Genomic DNA, 21,469 nt, shown 5'->3' with positions numbered 1-21,469 from the left:
CCATTTTAATTATAAATTATAAATTACTGAAATATTTTTAGACACAGTTTTGATTTATTTGTGCGCATGAATATTATATAAATTAATAAACGTTTGCCATATCTGACTTAATTGAACGAATTAAAAGTTTTACCCTAATTTTGCTTTCTCTGCATTATACGAGACGATAGAATCTTTAACATAGAAGGAGGCAATGAGTCGATAACTCGGGATTATATATATATTTGACCTCGGCTATCGAGAAAGAGAGAGACAGGCAATGCAATCTATATAAATTATATAAGCAGTTAATCGAGTAGGAAATATTGGTAACATAAAATATAAAAAAAGTTATCGATGATATCTTTTAACATGAAATCCATATGAAAAAAGATCAATGTTTGCGCTTCTTGAAGTTTTTAAAAGAGAGAGAAAGAAGATCGACGAAAACTCTGAAACTATATTCTAAGTACAATCGATTAATATATATAGAGAGAGGAAACGCTATATTATAATTTCTTGCTACACGTCCTTGCCATAGGGATATCGTGCGATTTGCTAGGGTGTGTTCTAAAATAATTGTCAAAATTTATGTAATGACGCACAAAATCTTATTAAACGAGAATATTATACGATCAATATATTTTATCAAGTCACCATTAATATTATTATAAGATCGATCGAGAGATGTATCTTTTATATCATTCTTTTTTTTTCTTTTAAATAGATGTACATATTTTATCGTAAATGCAAAAAATGCAGCAAAAAAAGGGAACCTTTTAACTATCATAAAACCGACTTTAATAATGTTTTGCATACTCTGTTTCAATCGACAATACTGATGCATGAACTTTGCGTATTCATAGTGTAATGTGTAATTAAATGCCTTTATGTAAGTACTGGTATTTTTAATATCATTGTTTACATTGTTACACTATGTATATTAGTGTTTTCTTTATTCTCCATATACTCATTAGTATGCATAACTTTTTGTCCAATCGCAGCGCATTATGATTGGCTATGCATGCTGATGCAAATTCTTCGTTTATAAGCAACATGCAATACGTGTAGTTGCATAATGTAATTGTACGCTGCAAATGAAAATACTATTTTTGTAAAGGAATACAAGTTCGCTAAGTTAATTTTATGTTTAACAATCATTAATAATTGTAACATGAGTTGCATATACAAGGTGTCCTAGACCACCCGCACACTCCTTTTCTTTCAAAAATTAAGCATTTTAGAGAAAAACGTTTTGAACAAAAATTGTATGGTTTTGAGAGGAACATAAGATGGTGTCATTGGTTTGACCTTGGATGGCATCGTTAAGGTCAAGTCAAGGACACCTTTAATTTCTTAATCAAAATCCCCTATTTTTTATTGCATATTCTTATAGCTTACCTCGAGAGCTTTCCAAAATACTATAATAAAGTATCTTTTCATTAAGTACTTTTTGAGTTATTTTATATTTTAATCTGACATATTTTGATATAAAAAGTTAAATATCTTATAAAATATTTAGTTTTCGATAATCTTACCGTAATACTTTTATATACAGAATAATGAGAGAAATCAATTAGCGTAAAAAAAACATATAATTGTTTAAAAAGATACATTGTAAATAATTTTCTTAAAAACAATTATTTTTTATACTAATTGATTTGTCTCATTATTCCGTACATAAAAGTATTACGGTAAGATTATCGAGAATTAAATATTTTACAAGATATTTTATTTTTTACATCAAAATATGTCAGATTAAAATATAAGATAACTCAAAAAGTATTTTATGAAAAAATACTTTATTATAGTGTTTTGGAAAACTCTCGACATAAGCTATAAGAATATGCAATAAAAAATAGGGAGTTCCGTTTAAGAAATTAAAGGTGTCCTTGACTTGACCTTAACGATGCCATCCAAGGTCAAACCAATGACACCATCTTACGTTTCCCTCAAAACCATACAATTTTTGTTCAAAACATTTTTCTCTAAAATGCTTAGTTTTTGAAAGAAAAGGAGTGTACGGATGGTCTAGGACACCCTGTATATTTAAACAAACATCTTTTTGATTATTGTCTTTTTAAGAATAATCTAGAAATTTAAAATATATGTATTATATATTATAATGTATTTGCGTACAATAGCAATAGTATATAAAAATTAATTGCATGAAAGAAAATTAAACGTGGTACGACAAACGCGCGCGTAGCGCGCTCTTGTAATGTTCTAGTCAAATAAAAGCAAAGATAAATATATCGTTCCAAAATCTTAGAACATATATAAAGGGAAGGGGAATAGCAGGCTGAAAAGTGTCGGAAGGTAGTGAGAAAGAAAATCGTAGTTGCCTCTGCTTGTGAGTAATTACATACACAAGCATATCGTGTCTGTAGTATACATACTTTTGTGTACACTCACATGTGACTAGAGTCCTATATAGGCTGCGGTCGAGAAGACGCTAGAAATGTTTCGAAGCGTTTCATTGACCAATCAAGACACAAAGAATAAAAATTTCTTTATTCTGATTGGTTAATGCAACGCCTCGAAGCATTTCTAGCGTTTTCCCGATCGCAGCCATAATCAGAGAAGCGAATGGCGTTCCGCTTGCTGATTGGCTGACAGCCACGGACCCGTTCCATTTAACGATCGTAACGCTCACGGTATCATTTCATCTTTGTTGTTCACCAAAGGTTAAACAAAGACGGATAATATTCGCGAGCGTTGCGATCGTTAAATGGAACGTGCCCTATATTGGCGGTTAGTTTGCACGTAGTGAATCCTGCGTGCAAACTAATCGCAACCGGTGTACCGTAAGTGAGAAAAAAATATATTTGTAATGTTATTTAAAAAAAAAAAAAAAACATTTTAAATATCTTCTGAAACATTTTTAAGGCTGCGGTCGAGAAGATGCTAGAGACGCTTCGAAGCATTGCATTAACCAATCAGAATAAAGAAATCTTTACTCCTTTGTCCTGATTGGTCAATCAAACGCTTCGAAGCATTTCTAGCGTCTTCCCGACTGCGGCCTAAGCATTTTAGATTACACGTGGGACTGCGGTCCCAACATGGCGATCATGAGAAGCATGGAGGGGGTAACGATGACGCTTCTCTGATTATATAGGACTCTACGCATGTGACTAATGTAACTTTATTTTTCATTGGACTAAACCGGTAAGCCGCGCATGCGTACTTTTGAGCAGTTACTCACAAGAGAGAGGCAACTATGATTTTTTTCTCACTTCCTTCCGACATGCTTTTCTATCGGGAAACAAATGGCTCCTGCACACAGAACGCGGCAAAAAAGAATAGTTTTTCTGGTGTTCACACAGCACACGTTAAAGATTGGAGTAAGCATGCGCAAACTATGTATATTTCCTTCATAATCTTTAATTTAGAAATACGCATATATCATATATAAAACGGATAAGATTAAATAATAATATAAAATAGAAAAGTACATATATCTTAATTAGAAAATTATTTGCTTTAATTTGTCATAAATATAGATGCGGCTATGTGTAAAAAAACGTCGAATATTGCTGTTGGCCCTGCTTTATATAAGAAGAAGGAGAAATAAAAGAAGACATTTTAAATAGACGAAAAGGAAGATATTGGGTACATCCTATATACTACAATTAAAACGACAACAGATTTGGGCATAATCTTGTTTACGAAATGAGATTACAAGATGAAGAAACATTTTTAAATTATATGAGGATGACATCCAGTATGTTTGATTATATATTATTAAGAGAGTTGAACCTTTTATAAAAAAAAAATAAAAATAAATTGAAGAGTTCCTATTCCAGCAACTACAAGATTGTCAATGACTATACGGTACATCTAAATATACAATGAGCAGACAACAGCCCTTCCTGTTTCCCTATTGTCACGCGGAAAAGTTGGATCCAGTTTTTCCACGCTGCGGAAATTATATATTCATTATTTCCGGAAAAGCAAACATTCGATTGGCCACCGCGTCGCTTCATGCAAGCTTTATCGCGCAGAAGTCAAAAAAGGCATTCCCCTTCCATTTATATATGTTCTAAGTCGAAAATGAAAGCGAATATTCATATGATTCAGACTTCGATACTATCGAAATATGGCGCGTGATGTTCTTAGAAGACGATTGGTTACGTTACGCAATTCGAGTGCGCTCGAAAGCGAAATATGAATTAATCTGCGTCACGATAGAAGTGATAATATTGATAATTGCGTATTGGATTGTAATGTTATTTCTCTCTTGAAAGATTCCAAGTAGGTTTTCCACTTGGGGATGTAAGAGATATTTTTAAATTGAATTAATTAATTACATTGAATTAGTTAAATTAATTAATATAATTTAATGAAATATATTTACTCTTCGATTATCTTATGCGAATACTTTTGTATCCAGTATACTTGATGAATAATAAAAAAAAAATTAATTGAAACAATATTGCTTTAATAGAACAAAAAGACTATATAAAAATATTTCACGCTTATTAAAAGAAATGCGAGTAGCGTCCCCTATTGTCTTTATCGTTAGTTTGATAGGAAGGTGACAGAAAATAGTATAAGTTGCATATTGTATGTTGCTCGAATGACTCAAGTTGAGTCGTTGAGTCTCCATTCTGGCAGCATTGCGTCACATTTCGTCAATTGTCACTTGTCAGTGTCAGTTGAGTGACAATGTTCGGTCCGCATCGACGCGTAAGGTTGGAGTAGGTACGCTGTTTTCGCACGATGGTAGGTTAGAGTGACGTCATATTCGTCTGGATTCGTCAACCCCTTCTCCGTAGCGAGAAGACTCCGTCGGCGCGCGTCGCCGGCGAGCGAGGCAAACTCAATCCTTAGATTAGTCGCGTCGCGCAAAGCGTGATGGCTGGATTTGTCGGAGAACAAGTATCCGCGGCGAAAGCCGCGAAGAAGCCCACGTCGACCGGTAAGCCGTTATGCTGGCAGCAGCGGCTGTTTGGCAAGCAACTTGTGCGCTGCAACCAGGTTAACGACGCGAGGAAGTCGATCGACTCGACGATCGCGTCGCTCGTCCACGAGGATGGTCGGCCGGCCTGCGAGATCATCGGCATGTACTTCAGCTTCGTGGATCCCGGTGCGACCTGCGACGACTTCACGCGTCAGCTGATCGAGCTTTACGCAAATGTCAACGGCGCGGACGGCGGCGAGCGCGACAGAAAGAAGAGATTCGAGGTGGTGCACGTGGTACTCTGGAGCAACGTTACCGACGTGCTTGACTTCGAAGACAGTTTCCGCGCCCACGTAGCCGATCTACCTTGGCTCGTCGTGCCGAACCGAGATTACGAGAGAAAGGTAAACGAATCTTTTTCCTTCTCATGCTTATTTGCGTCTTTTCGAAAACAACACCATATTCTCCTTTTTTCGCACTTTTCTTTCTCTCTTCTCCTCCGCTCCCTTTTCCCTAGCTTCTCTTCTTTCCGTTATTCTAGTTCTGTAGAAGCTTTCAAAAATTATCGTTGCCACGTGGTATTGTCTATATGCATCTATTCAGAAAACTTTTCCAGACCGTTATTGAAAAGCACATGTTTTCAACACTCGTTCGGGATTTTGTCTGCCGCGCGTAACTTTTATAGAGAAAAAGGTGTAGGTATTATTAAAAGAAATTTATATAATGTATAAGTGCTATTATTAGTTAATTTGAAAATATTTACTTTAGGAAAAATTTTTAAATATTTTAATAAGACAAGGTAAATGATTTTTATACGTGCTTTTTTCTCGAAGTAATAAGAGCGAATATTTAATATTAAGACACAGATTCAAGTAAATTGTGTAATCGAATTATTCAAAATAGAAATGTTCGAATAGTTTATACGAACTGTTCAAACGGAAATAATGATCGAAATATTTAATCGATTCGCAATATCCGACTATCCACATAAGAAAAATTTGAGCAAAAATTCGAAATAATTGAATATATTTTTTAGGCTGGAAAAATTCTAAAAACTTTGGGTAATAATTTTAACTAAGAAAAGAAGAGTTTTTCGTGTCTATAACGTGTCTTACCGCGACGAAACTTTTGTATTCAATAATATTGATTGAGCGTAATTAAAAGTTTGATCTTTTATGGAGAGAAGGAACGCAGAGATGATTGAGATCCTTTTACATCCATATCGCAAAGTTTATATTGAAATATGACTAATAGAATTTATAATAGTAGCGTGCAGTTAATGCATTAAGCTATCTTTTAAATCAAAATAAACATGCAAAATATCGAACTTTATATATTTTAATATAAACTTAAGAGAAAAAGCAATTTTTCTATTTATTAAATTTAAGAAGGACTAGCAGTAAATTAATCTCAATATCGCATTTCAATTAGAAATTTATGACAGAAATGCTTTGTTATATAATATATAATGTCATTTAATTCTCTAATGAAAATCTCTCTTTATCCGCACGTTGGATCTTTGACATCGCTTATCTATTTCAAAATTTTAATATCGAATATACAGTACATCTCAGCAAAGATATAATATATTAGTACAAGTATATAAAATCTATCTGTGAAGCTTGAAAAAGAAATCAGGCTTTATTTGGGAGTTGATTTTTCTTTAATAAAAAAATGTTCAGGTATTAATAACTTCAGAGTTATAAATTATAAGTGAAATCTTATATTTTTACTAAGCGGATATTATAATTTATCAAAATTTTAATTCAATCTTTTATGCTACTCTTACCATGCTAGAAATAGCAATCATAATTTTGCAAGAAAAAAAAAAAAAATGAAAGAATAGAACTTATTAAAAAATATCTATACTTGAGAAAAAAAAACAACGTATTTTAAATATTAAATTATCCTAAATACAAATTTCAGTAGTTTTGTACATATAGGTAGATTCATATCGTATTATGTTACAAGAAATTAGTATATGCTGGTTGAATTTTATAATTTACACCGGATTAAGCGTAATAAATTTTATAATATTTGTTTCATTACAAGCATATTTCATATGTATACAAGGAATAATTACTAGGCAATTCAGATTTTTTTTTTTTTTTTTTTTTTTTTATGTGAGCGCATTTTAATTGAGATTGGCTTTAAATGCATTCCAAGCGGTATGAATGGAAAATGTTATCGCGCATTCTTATTTAACATAGATTTATGCCTATGGACTCGTACATTTGTCAGCGAGATCGATTACGAAAATTATCTGAGAATATATTATAAAATTTAGTGCGAACGAACGTATAAATTATTATTAGTTTCTGATATTTTATTTAAAATGTGTGTGTTTTTTTTTTTTTTTTTTTTTACAAAAAAGGGAAATGAATGTATTTTTTTATTATAAGATTTGCCGAATAACTTTTATCAGAAATATATGCCAGAATTACATTGTTTACTTTCTCAAATTCGTACAAATTTGAAGCACACCGTTTTATTCTTGCGGGACAAAAATTTTGCGAAACTTGCAAGTTTTGTTAAAATGTATTGAAAAATATAATTTACTTAATTCAAAAATATCCCCTAGTTTTCAAGATTAATTTAAAAAAAAAAAAAAAAAAAAAAAAAAAAAAAAAAAAAAACATTCTACTTTGTAGTATTTGCGGTCAATAGGATACATCCGGTTACTCTTAGACGTTACGTGAGATAAAAATACAGACTTAAATAGATCTTAATTATAGACCGAGCTTTTATCTGCTGAGAATAAAACATACTGGATAAAAATTTCCCAGAACGCATCTGTACTACAAATATCATCTTAAGCTGCGATTCTGTGAATCGCATGCACGCATGAGCAGAATATTATTCCGATGATAGAATATTACTTTGCTACGAGACGATGCACGTTTTTCATTTCAGGCACAGGGCCTTTCAATCCCTTCGCTCACGCAGTCGCGCTATTTAAGGTTCGAATTTTATTTGCGCGAACACGCCTGGCGTGGAGGACGTGGTCGGTCGCATGCTCTTGATACTCTGGAGATGTATTATCCAGCCGCGATCTCTTTACCATTATGGTTTCTCGGTATACACGTTATCGTCGTTGTTGATAATACGAAGGTACAAGGGAATAAATCGCGATAAAAAAAATTGCTTTAAAATATAATTTGCATGAATGGCCTAGCGTGTGAATGATTAAGTGAAGGAGAATGATATCTTAAATATATTAAATTATTTGATTTGTGTCATCTCCGCTAATGTATCTTATCTTGAACCTTCCTTGGCCTGAGAGAAAATTTAGAGCATATTGAAGGATATTCGTGTGTAACGGGGGGTCGTACAAGTTTATACCTGAAAAAAAATGTAAGTCTATGATAGAACGATATTTTATGAAATTTTTAATCTATCAATGTTTTCTCGATGAAGAGTTTATCGAGCGTTATAAGCAAGATTATGATTTTTTTATTTTTCTTATTAAGAATAGCAAAATTGTCGAAATGTACATATTTAATTGAAACTTTCTGAGTTAAATATTTTTCGAGATAAAATTTTTATTTTACACGTAGAGAAAGAGAGAAAGGGATTTCGCTTTTATATAAATATTATCTCTCGTTTTGTATTAATTAATACAGTACACGCGCGTACGTATAAATAATACGTAGAGGATACTTGAAATGTTTTAAACGTTATTTGAAACGCATATTTTATTCCGCTAGGGTAATTTAGATTCATTGATGTTTATAATAGGGATGGGACACAGGGTACAATATATACGTTTAATCGGTCTCAATTGCGGAGAGACCGTAACGATAAACGCTATAATCAACGTCAAGTAGCATCGTGATTGGTTCTCGCTCATTAATTCCATGTTTAATTCGCTTTTGAGAGGCCTCGCCGCAATCACGAATGCTTTGTGACAGTTTCATTAACAATAAGAGAAACCGAGATGGAATTACAGTGATTTAAGAAAAATTAGATATCAATTTTATTCGAAAAGGCTTGTTTTATCGGGAAAAAAAAAAAAAAACAAAAAAAGATTCACAAATAAAATTATACATAAATTAAATTAAATATTTTAGAATGCTATAATGCTATTAAATTATATATCGCACTTATTTAATATATAAAATTATCGCTATTGTATATAAAATAAATATCAATATCTTTGTCATATTTTACGAGAAAATGTTTTAGCAATAATATTCACAATTAGTAATAATACTCTTATCGCAAATAAAGAGAATTTAATTTATTTTGTATTAATACTCGATTATAAGTTTCTTCGATAAAAATCTTGATCGATGAAATCACAAAAAGACACGCACGCTTATCGATCCGACTTTTTCGTGCCCATGCATTTTTGATGGCCCTTCATCCCCTTTATCTCGACACGAGAGACAACACTCGCGCGCAGCTGGCACACTTCGTGAATAAGGCGTCTCTAGGAGGCCCGTCGTTTCAACGCTTTAATCAGCGAGGTTGCTCATAGCTCGGACGTTTTAAATCGCTTCGTAAGAAAGCTCGCGGGTTTTTTTTTTTTTTCCTTGCCCGAGAGCACCGCTAACGAGAAAGCCGCGTCGTGAAAAGAGAAAAAGAATCGAGTAAACGACTGGGAGCCTTCTATTCTAAACACACGGACGACCCATATCTTCCTCAAATAGCCTTCTCGTTCATTCTACGCGATAATGAAAGGAATCGGAAGAGGAAGAGAGACGGAGGGACGAAAGAACTTTTGCGAACGTATATATTTCTTTTCCTTCGTCTGAGTTTGTTCACACACACACACGAGCTTGTTCATGAAAAATGAAGCGGTGAACCACGTCTGTATCTTTGGAATGTCCGAAAGTCTAAACGAATGTCGCGAAACTTTAAATTCTTTTCTCTCTCTCTCTTTCTCTCTTGCTCGCTTTCCCTTTGCACGAATAATTGTGGCTGTTTTAAACGTTAATTAGAGAAACTTTTGCTTTTGAATAGTACGTTATCAATTGTTTAAATCTCTATTCGGCTACGTCGCATCAATCGAATTATATGATAACGAATCGAAAAATAATCATAAATAAATCACAAATCTCGTACTATGTTTAATTTTAAACAATTTTTATTTTACCAAACGATAATCCGCAGTGATATATTGTTATAATTATAAAATACTGCTTTTATTTAAATATTGTCTATTTCTGCGATGTTACTCGTATTTATATAGGGATTCAGAGAAAATTTTATCGCTATTTTATGTCGGTGGTCGTGTGGTTTCGTTTCATTTTCTCTTTTTACCTCGTTGCATGCCTATGAATTGTGCATAGCCTATTAGCTCGTCAAAGAAAAAATGGTGAATGTGCAAATTGCTCGCGTGAAAAGTCGTCCCTATGTTTGTAAGAGAAAAGCTAATCTCTCTTTTGAGCCGATCTATCGTCGTGTTCATCAATTTTTCCTACAACCATTGCATAAGCTTTGTTATAATTATAATCGAATACCATTTTCATGCGAAAATTAATAATCACGGATAAATAAATAAATTTAAAAAATATTTTTTAAGTCCGTCCACAGTCTACGCATTTAAGTGACTTTCGTTTCATTTATGTAAATTACTCCGATTAATCTGTCTCGCGCCGACAAAATGTTCGATCGAAGGCAGAGATCGCGTTCGCCGAAATAACTAAGAATTCCTCGGGCAATCATAACATAGGCTTAGATATACATGTATGAGCTAAAAAACCTACAATTAAAAGAGCTGGTGTCATCTTAAATGATTGTATTTATGCTACAAACATCGCGTGAAATTATGATAATGTTTGCTAATGATTTTTATTATCATTGTTGATTATCAATCGTTAGCCGAATGCCGTTGAACGGCACCATAACAAAAATTGGAAAAAAAATATATTTTTAAAATATTTTAAATTTATTATTATTTTTTTCCCTCCATCTCTCTCTCTCTCTCTCTCTCTCTCTCTCTCTCTTTCTTACTCATCTTAGAATTTAAGAATTGGTAAATCCCACATTGTCATAACGAGCCGCTTACACGCAACTATTCGCTTATCGGAGCAACGGGACGAACACGAAGGGAGAACACGCGGTTGCCGTCGTCGCGACGGCTGCAGTTGAAGCGCATGGCAGAGAGGCGTCGGGTTAGACATGCGATCTGTATACATTCCGGGGACGATTGAACGCGGGCAAACCAGTCAAAAGTAATATCCGTTTTGTCCCCCTCGTTCTTCCTCTCTCTCTCTGCCTCTTTCTCTCTTCCGTCCTCGCGTTTCTTTTTTAATCGTGTTTTCGCTTCCACTCGTATTAGTCGCGGCGTGGAGTTTTGTCGGCGAGGGGACGAGAACACGAGGTACGAAAGAGATACATAATGCAATATCGCGATGATAGAGAATACGGACAACGTAAATATACTCGTTCTATACTTGGATCGCATCGTCTTTGGATATTTATAAAAATGAGAAATGTATTCTCGCGCGAGTGATAAAGAAATGAGTAATATGAAGCTAGGGGATAAGTATAAGGGATATTTCGCACATCGGATATAAATCGGAGAGAATGAGGGAGAAAGAGAGAAAGATTATATATCTTGCAAATTTTTGAATCTCGAAGCGCGAGAGACGGCTCATATTATCCTTTCCCTTGGAAAGCGTTCGTCTAATAACTTAGGGATGGAATATTATGACGCCGAATGTACGAGGTACAGGGACGAGGGAAGTAACGATAGCTCACCGTCCCCGTCGTCGAGAGCGACGCGAGTAGCAACGCGAACAAGGGAGGACGCACCACGCGTTATCGACCGCTCGAGAGGCTGCGGGGGTGAGCGTGAACGCCGCGTTCGTAGGCACCACGTGAACGCGGTGGAAGCGAACGGGAAGGCCGCGCGGGAAATGTACGAAGGGACGAAGCCGACGGCAACCCCTAGCGAGCTTTACCCTTCGCGCGCGCGCGGCCGACCCTCTCTCATTCCGCCCTTGCGTTAAAGTACCTCGCGATAACGTACGCGTTCCGCTGTGTACCCGCACCTACGGACCCTTCTCTCGCCTTACGCCTGTTCTATCCATCCTCTCCGTCCCCGCCCCCCTTTCCACCCTTTATGAACGACCGTAACCCGTAACGGAACGTCCCGCGTGATACGAGAAATCGCCCGACCCTCCCCCTCGAGATATCGAACTGCTGGGACGCGCGGTCTGTGGCGGGGGGAGGGGGAGGGAAGAGGGGATTGAATGTTCGAGGAAAGGGTCGGCCGACTTAATGCAGTTTCAAGAAAAGGGACGGATTGGGGGATGGAGGAAGGTAAATTGGAAGGTTTAGACTCCCGCGCGCGATTCTACTCTTGCTCGAATCATGACACCCGGTGAAGATGGGGGGATGCTACGTCAGCGAATTTTATCAATGGTGTATAAAATTGAGATTTTTTTTTCTTTTTTTTTTTTTTTAAATAAATTTCATTTCGAAATAAATTTCAGAATATTATTTTATTTCCGAAATATCAAAATATTTTTTTATCCCCAAAAAATTGATATATAGGATATGTATTTTATCCAATAATATGTTAGATGATTAAAAATTCTGGTATTAGTGGAAGAAAAATATAATATTCTGGTATTTCTCTATTTCTTAATACGTCGAAAATATATAGTGGAATATATAAAATATATATATATATATATATATATATATATATATATATATATATATATATATATATGAGATGAGATTTTTTAAAAATTAATGAGATGCAAACATCAAAGAAGGATGATGATGATGATACTTTTGATAATGATTAAAATAGCGGGGGAATCAAAATAAGAAGATTCGAAGAGATAAATTAGAACCGTGCGGAAAATAGTTCTCTAATTAAAGTGCGTTGTCGTTAATGATATACATTATTCGCAAAAAAGAAAATCTATTAAAATATATTTTATATATTATTTAATTACAATATATATGCAATATATTTCTACTTTTATACATTTCTATTTACAAGGAATATACTAATCATTTCTCTAGTATGAAAATCGTATGTAATATGAAACAGGAATTAATATTTGGATTTAACGTTAAATGTTGGAGAAAATTATATATATATTGATATATATTCGCACGCGGGTTATTTTATGTGCGGGATTAATTTGCATACGTAATATCGAAATTAAAGTAATTAATACACAAAGATATATTCGTGAAAACACGATGACGTAATACAATATACGTGCATATCTCATATGGATATTTTCTTTTCCTAGTTGCTTCGCCCTCTCCTCCCCCTTTATACATGTATAGTTTTTGTTCTTATTACTTCTCGAGTAATATTATCGGTATATTGCATCGTTAATACAACTCCGACTGCAGCTATTCATGGCTTATTGCTACGTAGTCTCTGGAGAAATATGCTTTTAGCACATCTTGTTCATTGGTATTATTGAGATTAAACACATTAGCTCTCCTACGGCACGATATTTAATTATTCACACCAATTATTATATTATAAACAAATAAATAAAATATATTATTACTATTATAAATATATTATTAATTATTTATCTAGTTGTATTAATATAAAATATCATACATATGAAGTACAATTCAACAGCATAAATAAAAAATATTGTAACTGAATCTTTTAATAATAATATTTTTCGACGATTTTTCCAAAGTCGATTAAACCGTAAACATGTAAAAAGTGTTATGTTACAAAGAAAGAAAAAAAAATAATAAAACATTTTATGTTTATATATATTAATTTAATTTAATTTTTATAATCCTCCTACACTTAAAAAAAGATAATTATTGTACACTCAAAATAAATGTAGTTTTGCGATCATAATATTTTTCATTATTGTCATTGAATTACGAAGATTAATCTTTGTGTTCTTTTCAGACCAGGCTAACTCGAAGGTATCGGATAAAAGCAGGGGTACCGACGTTGATCCTGCTGGAGGGATCCAACGGTTCCATAGTGACAAGAGGAGGCGTCGAACGAACCGTCGCTGATCCCACCGGCCTAGAATTCCCTTGGAGACCTTCGCATCCAAAAGCTGCCCTTGAAGATGGACCTCTTCTGCCATGCGGTGCTCGCGATAGTAATGAACCTATGTTGCACGAGGAACTCCGCTACTGTTACAAGGGGGTTTATTTCAGCGCACATTGGGTAAGGAGTGATACGAAAATTATGTAAATGTTAAACTTACGTACGATCATATTACAAAATGTTTCACTGATTTCTATGATAACTATAGTTATTAAGCAAATGTGCTTTAAGAAAAATACTAATTATTTTGAATTGTACAAAGCAAACTGCAAATTTACGATTGATTACAAAGACAAATAAGATAACATCTTTTTTATTTAATTTTAAATATATATTTTAATAAAATATTAATTTAATGATAAATTAAAAATGTATAAAATTGATAAATATATATATATACTTATATATATATATTCTAATAAATGTATTCTAATAAATGTGAATATATATATATATATATATATATATATATATATATATATATATATATATATATATTGTAATATATATTTTCTAATAAATGTTTAATTATGTATATATATGTATATACATAATTAAACATTTATTAGAAAAAATACTATTGAATCAAAATTTTTTAATGAAGAGATGGATGTCGTATTCTAATTAAATCATAACGTATAGTACATTAAGACAATATATTAATTTAATCTATACATTTGTGACATTGCGAATATTAATTACACATTTCAATTATCTTAGAAATATATTGTGCGCTTTTCATTTAGTGTCCACCTTGTAAAGCATTTACTCCGCAACTCGTGGACACTTATCAACGAATTCGGGAGAGAGGCGGCAATTTCGAAGTAATATTCGTAAGTTCGGACAGGTAGGTTTGTTTGCGTAATTGATTATATGTTACACTCTAAATAATTTAATTTGATTTTTTGTAATTTTCTATAATAGATTTCTATTTTTGAAATGTCTTATTTTATTCCAATATATATATATATGTTTGTCTTATTCGACGACTAATTTCTCCATGTACTTATCGCTATATTCATAATCCTTTTGTTTTCTTCTCTTTTGTAAAAGATTTCAATTGCCCGTTTTTATTCTAGGAGCGAGGACTCCTATAATGTGTACACGGAAACAATGCCTTGGCTAAGGATACCTTTCAGTCAAGAAGAAAGACGTCGAAAATTGGCAAGTGCTTTCGATGTTCAAGCAATACCGACTCTAGTCATTCTGGATTCTCGCGACAACATAATCACTCTAGATGGACGTACCGAATTAATCGAAGATCCAGAAGGACTGGTAATTTTTCAAACAAAATTTTCAAATTATATTAAAAATTTATTATGAATGATTTTTCTTTTGAAAAGAAATAAAGACGCTATTATATATATTAAGATTTATCAAAAATAACAAAGAGAACAGCGGCTTATTTCTCTGAAATTTTCATAATTATTAATTTTCTAAATTTTCAGAATTTTCCCTGGACAAGTAGACTGGTAAATATTTTAACAGAGAAATATGCTACGTCGTTACACGATGCTCCAGCCATTATTTTGTTTGTCGGTAAGGATTAAATGAAATATATCTATGTATGCACATATATTTGCATGCTCTATTCGAAAACAATAAAATCCGCTGAAAAAAATTGATTGTGTATTACCTAATTTTTTCTTGTTTATTTTACAGAAGGAGAAGACTGTGAGATTCAATTCGGGGAAAGTGTATTACTACCAGCTGCACAAGCGTATAGAAGGGATCAGCCTGATTATGATCCGAATTATGATGATCCTGAGGATGATATGTTGCAGTTCTATATAGCTTTAGATGTAAGTATACATATGTATGAGAGATTAAATTAAGTGCAAATTAGATATATATATATATATAAATATAATTTATCTCAATGTTCATAAGAATGTAGAAATCAAGTTTTATAATTATGTGCGATTGTATGATGTATATAAAATTATATATTGTAAATATAAAATATTCATAAACTAAATATATTTAATGAGTTTTTTTACGCAGTGTGAAACGTCCGACATTCTTCGTGAATTCATTGGTTTGGATGATGCGGTACCTCTTTTGACCGCCATAGATATTCCACGAGGAATATATGCGGTGATGGAAGATGGTGCTGAGATTTCTGTGGACTCTGTACAACAATTTGTTGATAAATTTCTCAACAACAAATTGCCAATAAATAAAATAACAGCAGTGCATAAAACATCAAAAACAAATGAACATATGCCAGCTTAAAGGCATGTGTAATATTAGTTAAGTATAAAATTTGTACTTGTCAAATGTTAGGAAAAGTTATTCGAATGTCAAAAGAAATTATTTTATCTTTTTGTATCTTTCTTTTTTTACTCCTATCTCTGTGATACCGTCGTTCTTAATGTAAAAAAAAAAAAAAAAAAAGATTCACATAAAAATATATACTTGTTCTTGCATAATTCTTAGATACTCTACAAAAGTAACCAAAAATATATATCATACAATAGCCATAAATAAATCGATCAAATTGTATTTTTAAGTGTACGCACACACGAATATATTAATAAATTATATATTACTTAATACCGAGTGAGCGCATTACAGAAGTCTTTTTGATTAGGAGATAGCTTAAATCATTGCTGTAGCTTTTAATATCAGTCACATTATATTTATGTTATACAGATATTTGAAAATTCAATACAATATTAATATAAATGTGCATGTATATACTTTTTATTCTATTAATGTATTTTGTAAGTGGTGATGTTGAGTATTATATCAATTGCATGATATAGCAAATATAATTTTATTTTATCTTTTTTTATTCATACATTTTTTCATCGATTTTTTTAAATAAAATTATTCAATCCGTTATGTTTTTTAAATTACTAATAAAAACTGGAATAGAATGATTTTTTTATGCTTTTTTAACATACTTATTGTTCTATCTTAGCATTTTTTATACAACACACACAAAATCATTGATTATTACATTCATACAAAGTCATTGATTTCACACATATATCAATCCTAATTTTTATATATTAAATATTTCACAATTATAAAGCTACTACCGTCGCTGGTTAAAAAATGTACAATAAGAGTTTGCGTTTTTAAGAAAAGGCACTATAACGTCATGAATAATAAAGTGCATTTAATTATTTTAATAGTCGCGTTAGTTAAAAATTTGATTAATGTTATTGCTATACTGTTTGTCTGTAATAATTATACAATTATGAGAATTATCATGCAAGAAGCGCTGCTAGAGCATCAAGAAATTTGGGTCTTTCCTCGATTTTCAGTCTTATTACTGCAAAGAAAAATGTTAAATACGATGAATTCTGTGCCGAGTCTCTCATATAAATCATATATTCTATTTCATACTTACTTGTACTATCAAAGTAGTCTGTTTCAATGTAACAATTTTTATTTTTTGCAGTTTGCTCGAATGCTTTTCCAAATAAACTGTAAGAAATACATACAGTTAAACATACATCGTATTTTATGCACAAATATAAATATTACCTTCTCGGTTGATCCTCGCAAACTGGTGGTATACCAACAAGAAGACATGATCCTTCTTCCGTATTGAATATTGCAGAAGCCACAAGGGGCCATTCAGAAGCATGTCTATTTCTCGAAGAATTTACATATGCCTTGAGAGCAAATTGAGCTAGCATAATCAAAGGATGAGGATGTGCGAATAAATAAGTGTCTCTATTCCCATCCGGTACATTGAGATACAAAAAGGAACCAAAATTTTTTACTTGCTTAGCTTCCAATATACTCTGTGCAGTTTTAAAGATATTGTGAAGCATAAGTTTTGCTTTTTCTATGCCGTTTTCTAAAATATCTTTCTTTGTACGCGATAAACAGTCCAGCGCGTCTAAGAAGCATCGCTGTGATTGTCTATCCTTTGTCTGTAAATAAATAGTAATATACACATTAGACAATATATTAATACACTATATTCAATGATTGCTTACTTACTGTAGAATCCAGTAAAGCCAACATAGCGTATACCATGTCTGAAGCACAATATTTAAAACGATAACCATATTGGAGAGTAAAACTAGTGCCAATAATGCTATTGACATTATATTTTCCAGCTAATTTTTCAACCATTTGTCTAAATTCTTGTCTGAAAGTAAGATCCATTGCACGAAACAATTGTTTGGATTGCACTAAAGGTAAACCCATTTCTGCTAAAATTTCCTTCAAACGTTGTTCTCCTCTAATAGACCAAAGGCGTAATGATACAGCAGTTGACATTGAATACTTTAAACTAGCTTCAACAGTCCAATGGCGATATAATGCTAGTTGCAAACTATTCACTATCATTAAGGAATTGACACATTTGTCAGATATGTATATTAAATTAACAAGCATTAATCATTAAAAGGATACTCTTTATCGTAAGTAACTTTAACAATACTCTGTTGTTGTTGTTGCTTATCAATATCAATGCCTTGTCTATGTGTTAACCTGGAAACATGGGCTTGAAGAGAACCTTCTTCAAGAACAGTTATTCGTGATTCCACCTTATTAAGAATTGCCTGTTCTGTTGAACCAATTATGGCCCACCATGCCATATCTAAATTATCTTTTGACATATTCCAAGCCATCTCAAATACCACTATCGCACTCTGTAATAAAAGGTGATGTGTATATTAACTTTCAAAAAGTTATTTTAAAAGAATATATTATTGAAATGATTAATTATAATGCATACTGATTTGCCATAATAACTGTATTGCAAATAATTAAAAAGAATTGTTTCCCTATTTTCAACCCATTTCCTTCGTTCACTTTTCCTCAAAATATCCTCTTCATTCAATCTTCGTCTTTTACTTTGTCTGTTTTCATTTTCATTGTCTGATTCTTCATTTACGTCTTCTTCATCTGACTACATATAATTAATCAGAATTATGGAAGAAATTATTGAACATTTGTATGTAACATTTCATATTAAATATTTTACATACACTATCATCTCGGAATATATCATTATATTCTGGAATTTCATCGTCCTCATCAGGTTTACCAAGAATACATATTTGACTTTCTGAATATATATTGCATAAATCATAAGGCCTATGACTGTCGAGAATAAAAAATACTACGGATTCATCTGGTCGAAGTAACTCCACTAAATCTAGAGTACCACCACAGTTTATCATTACAACATTCTTTATCTGAAAGAAGAAATTCTCTTCTTAAAACAACAATTATCTATCAATGGAATATATAAAAATATATACATTTTAGATTGTTATTACCTCTTCACAATTTTCATCAAATGCATCTCTCATATCCTGAATGCCTCGAACAGGTACAAGTGTATATATTATGTGATCATTTTTAAAAAGTTGTTGTAATATTCTACAGGCACAGATTGCATCAACGTCAAAATTCACCAGAAGTAAACACCTCTAAATTATACAGAGAATTAATTGGATATTTTTATATAACATGAAATTATTTAATTGAATAACAATCAAGTCATATTTTTAAATTTCGTACATATAATTGAATATAACAAGCACAAATAGAAAAAAAGAACTATTAATCGGTACAAGTATATCTAATAATTCAATAGATTATACCCTGTGCTTGTCATATTGCATATTCTTACAATATTCTGTTTTTTATCTTGAAGTAAAAAAGGAAGCATTATGGACTCGATTCGATAATCTAATGGCTCAAAAAAAAAAAAGAGAGTTATATATAACAATAATCTATGTAGAAACAAAAAACGACCGGATTAAAAAAAAGCCCGATAAATCACGTTATTATAAAAAAAAAAGCTGAAAAATTATCGAGAGACTTTAAGAGACAAACTGGTAGGAACGTCGTGGGTGTAACCTATATGAAAGACGCGCACGTTATCGCGAAGCAAAATGAAGCACCGACTCACGCTTTTTTGTATCACACCGTAGAAATCCTTCTCTAGGCTCGTCACGAACATGTTGCGACTGTTTACGACGCGCGTAACATTGCAGGTTTTGGGAGACGCTTTCGTACGACGGTCTCGGCATGAGAGATTTAGCGCGAAAATCCAAATTGTCGGGGTCACAAGGTGTTCGGTTGCGCGCGACGACAGATCCGCAACCGTCACCGTCGCGTCGACGGCAGGTTATATCCATAACTCCGAGATCCGGATACCTACGCGAGCGAGACAAATTTCCGATATTTCCGATTGAGATCGACGTGCGTTTACGCGCTGTCATCCGCTGTATCCGCGCCGGATTTCATAAACGTCAGAAACAATAGTTAAGTCGGTTAGTTTTTCATAACAATTTGTAAACAATGCTACTGTAATCGATCCTCAACAGCGGATTCGAGATTAATCGAATCGCGTTCATTTTGATCATAGTAGAGAGAAGCCTGAGAGGGGCCACGCCGCCCTTTTTCATGAGACCGTTTTCTTAGCTGGTACAGGACGTTTTCCAACAAGCTACACAGATGACACAGTGTACTACACATTATCACGCGATTGGCTATCAAATACAAAATTTTAAATTTCTTCATTTGACAGCCAATCATGTGACAATGTGTAGTACACTATGGGTGCGTTCGGGGAGACGCTGTTAGCGCTAACAGCGTCGTCCTATCTTTGTTACTTATTGAAAGTTGAACACGATGCTTGTACGTGTAGTTACTCACAAGAGAGAGGCAACTACGATTTTCTTTCTCACTTCCTTCGACACTCTTCAGCCGTTCAGCCTGCTATTCCATTTATGTATGTTTTAAGGACCGGAAATAAGTTGGCGCTGGAAGTGCATATTTTTTAATAATTAATAGTTCAAACGATTGCTCCTTAATTGCTCCGTCAGAAATAAGTTTTATAATTATTTTATAATTATTATTATTAATGTATGCATATGTATACATTAAATTGAAATTATTAAATTAAATTTGATAATATAAAATAATTTCTCTTTTTATACATTTCTTTATATAGTAATTACTAAGTACCTAATATCGACGACATAATATAGACAATTAATTGAAAACTTGGCCGAAAATTTACTGTTTCCCGTACTTTGATAAGATTGTCTGCATTTGTCAAAACATATGTAATGCTCAAACTTTAATAATATTTTGCATAAGCATTATCTTTCTGCTGGAACATATTTCATAATATTGACCGTGAGGATGATATTAAAACAAATCAACGTTATAGTGATTATATTTCTTTCTGTATTTGTGTTTATCAACGCGAGTAAATTAAATTATATGTTTTATAATACATATATATAAGAACGTTCAATGTGTTGCTCAATTACAATCTTTTCAATCTTATATTTTAAACTTTCATATATATTAGTGCAATGTGTAACTACAATATATTTAAAGTATTTTCTGCCAATTAAAATAAATTTGGAGATATACATCTTTGCCTTATTTAACATTTGATAAATAATCTGTACATTTGTTGTAATTTGTAAATTCTTATACTTTTATATAATTAACCAGTTAACTAGTAAGCCCTTGAACCATTCTCCGTGCGAAAACCGATAAGATTGGTTTTAAAAATCAATCGCTTTTGAGGTACAATTATTTTTGCTGATTTCGAATCCGCGGAGTCGTAATTTTGATAT

At 32.7% G+C, this 21,469-nt stretch overlaps 2 protein-coding genes across 5 annotated transcripts; one reads left to right on the top strand and one right to left on the bottom strand.

The window, feature by feature from the left end:
• The first annotated feature begins 4,515 nt into the window (after window positions 1-4,515).
• Window positions 4,516-18,485, top strand: LOC138941509 (nucleoredoxin). Of its 2 annotated transcripts, XM_070311257.1 has the most exons (8): window positions 4,516-5,286; window positions 13,743-14,012; window positions 14,639-14,739; window positions 14,972-15,167; window positions 15,341-15,431; window positions 15,555-15,694; window positions 15,897-16,144; window positions 17,305-18,485. In XM_070311257.1, exons 1-7 carry the CDS (start codon window positions 4,837-4,839, stop codon window positions 16,125-16,127), a joined length of 1,479 nt encoding a protein of 492 aa, XP_070167358.1. In that variant the 5' UTR covers window positions 4,516-4,836; the 3' UTR covers window positions 16,128-16,144; window positions 17,305-18,485. The 2 variants fall into 2 exon arrangements, with proteins under 2 accessions (XP_070167358.1, XP_070167357.1); XM_070311256.1 differs by lacking the exon at window positions 17,305-18,485 and having other exon boundaries at window positions 15,897-16,302.
• On the bottom strand, window positions 16,720-20,188 carry Cdc45 (cell division cycle protein 45). Of its 3 annotated transcripts, XM_070311252.1 has the most exons (9): window positions 19,783-20,187; window positions 19,145-19,297; window positions 18,851-19,060; window positions 18,598-18,771; window positions 18,273-18,511; window positions 17,856-18,192; window positions 17,391-17,785; window positions 17,254-17,330; window positions 16,721-17,175 (listed from the first exon to the last, which is right to left on the bottom strand). In XM_070311252.1, the coding sequence occupies exons 1-9, from the start codon at window positions 19,831-19,833 to the stop codon at window positions 17,111-17,113; spliced, it is 1,701 nt and encodes a 566-aa protein (XP_070167353.1). In that variant the 5' UTR covers window positions 19,834-20,187; the 3' UTR covers window positions 16,721-17,110. The 3 variants fall into 3 exon arrangements, with proteins under 3 accessions (XP_070167352.1, XP_070167354.1, XP_070167353.1); XM_070311251.1 differs by having other exon boundaries at window positions 16,720-17,330; window positions 19,783-20,188; XM_070311253.1 differs by lacking the exon at window positions 19,783-20,187 and having other exon boundaries at window positions 16,720-17,330; window positions 18,851-19,080; window positions 19,145-19,183.
• Between the last annotated feature and the right edge of the window lie 1,281 nt (window positions 20,189-21,469).

The sequence above is a fragment of the Polyergus mexicanus genome, unplaced genomic scaffold (genome assembly GCF_030449975.1).
Source record: "Polyergus mexicanus isolate NDT 795.1 unplaced genomic scaffold, iyPolMexi1.0 SCAF_19, whole genome shotgun sequence".
NCBI lineage: Eukaryota > Metazoa > Arthropoda > Insecta > Hymenoptera > Formicidae > Polyergus > Polyergus mexicanus.
The sequence above is the reverse complement of the archived record's forward strand: the minus strand, read 5'-3'. Positions and strand labels throughout refer to the sequence as shown.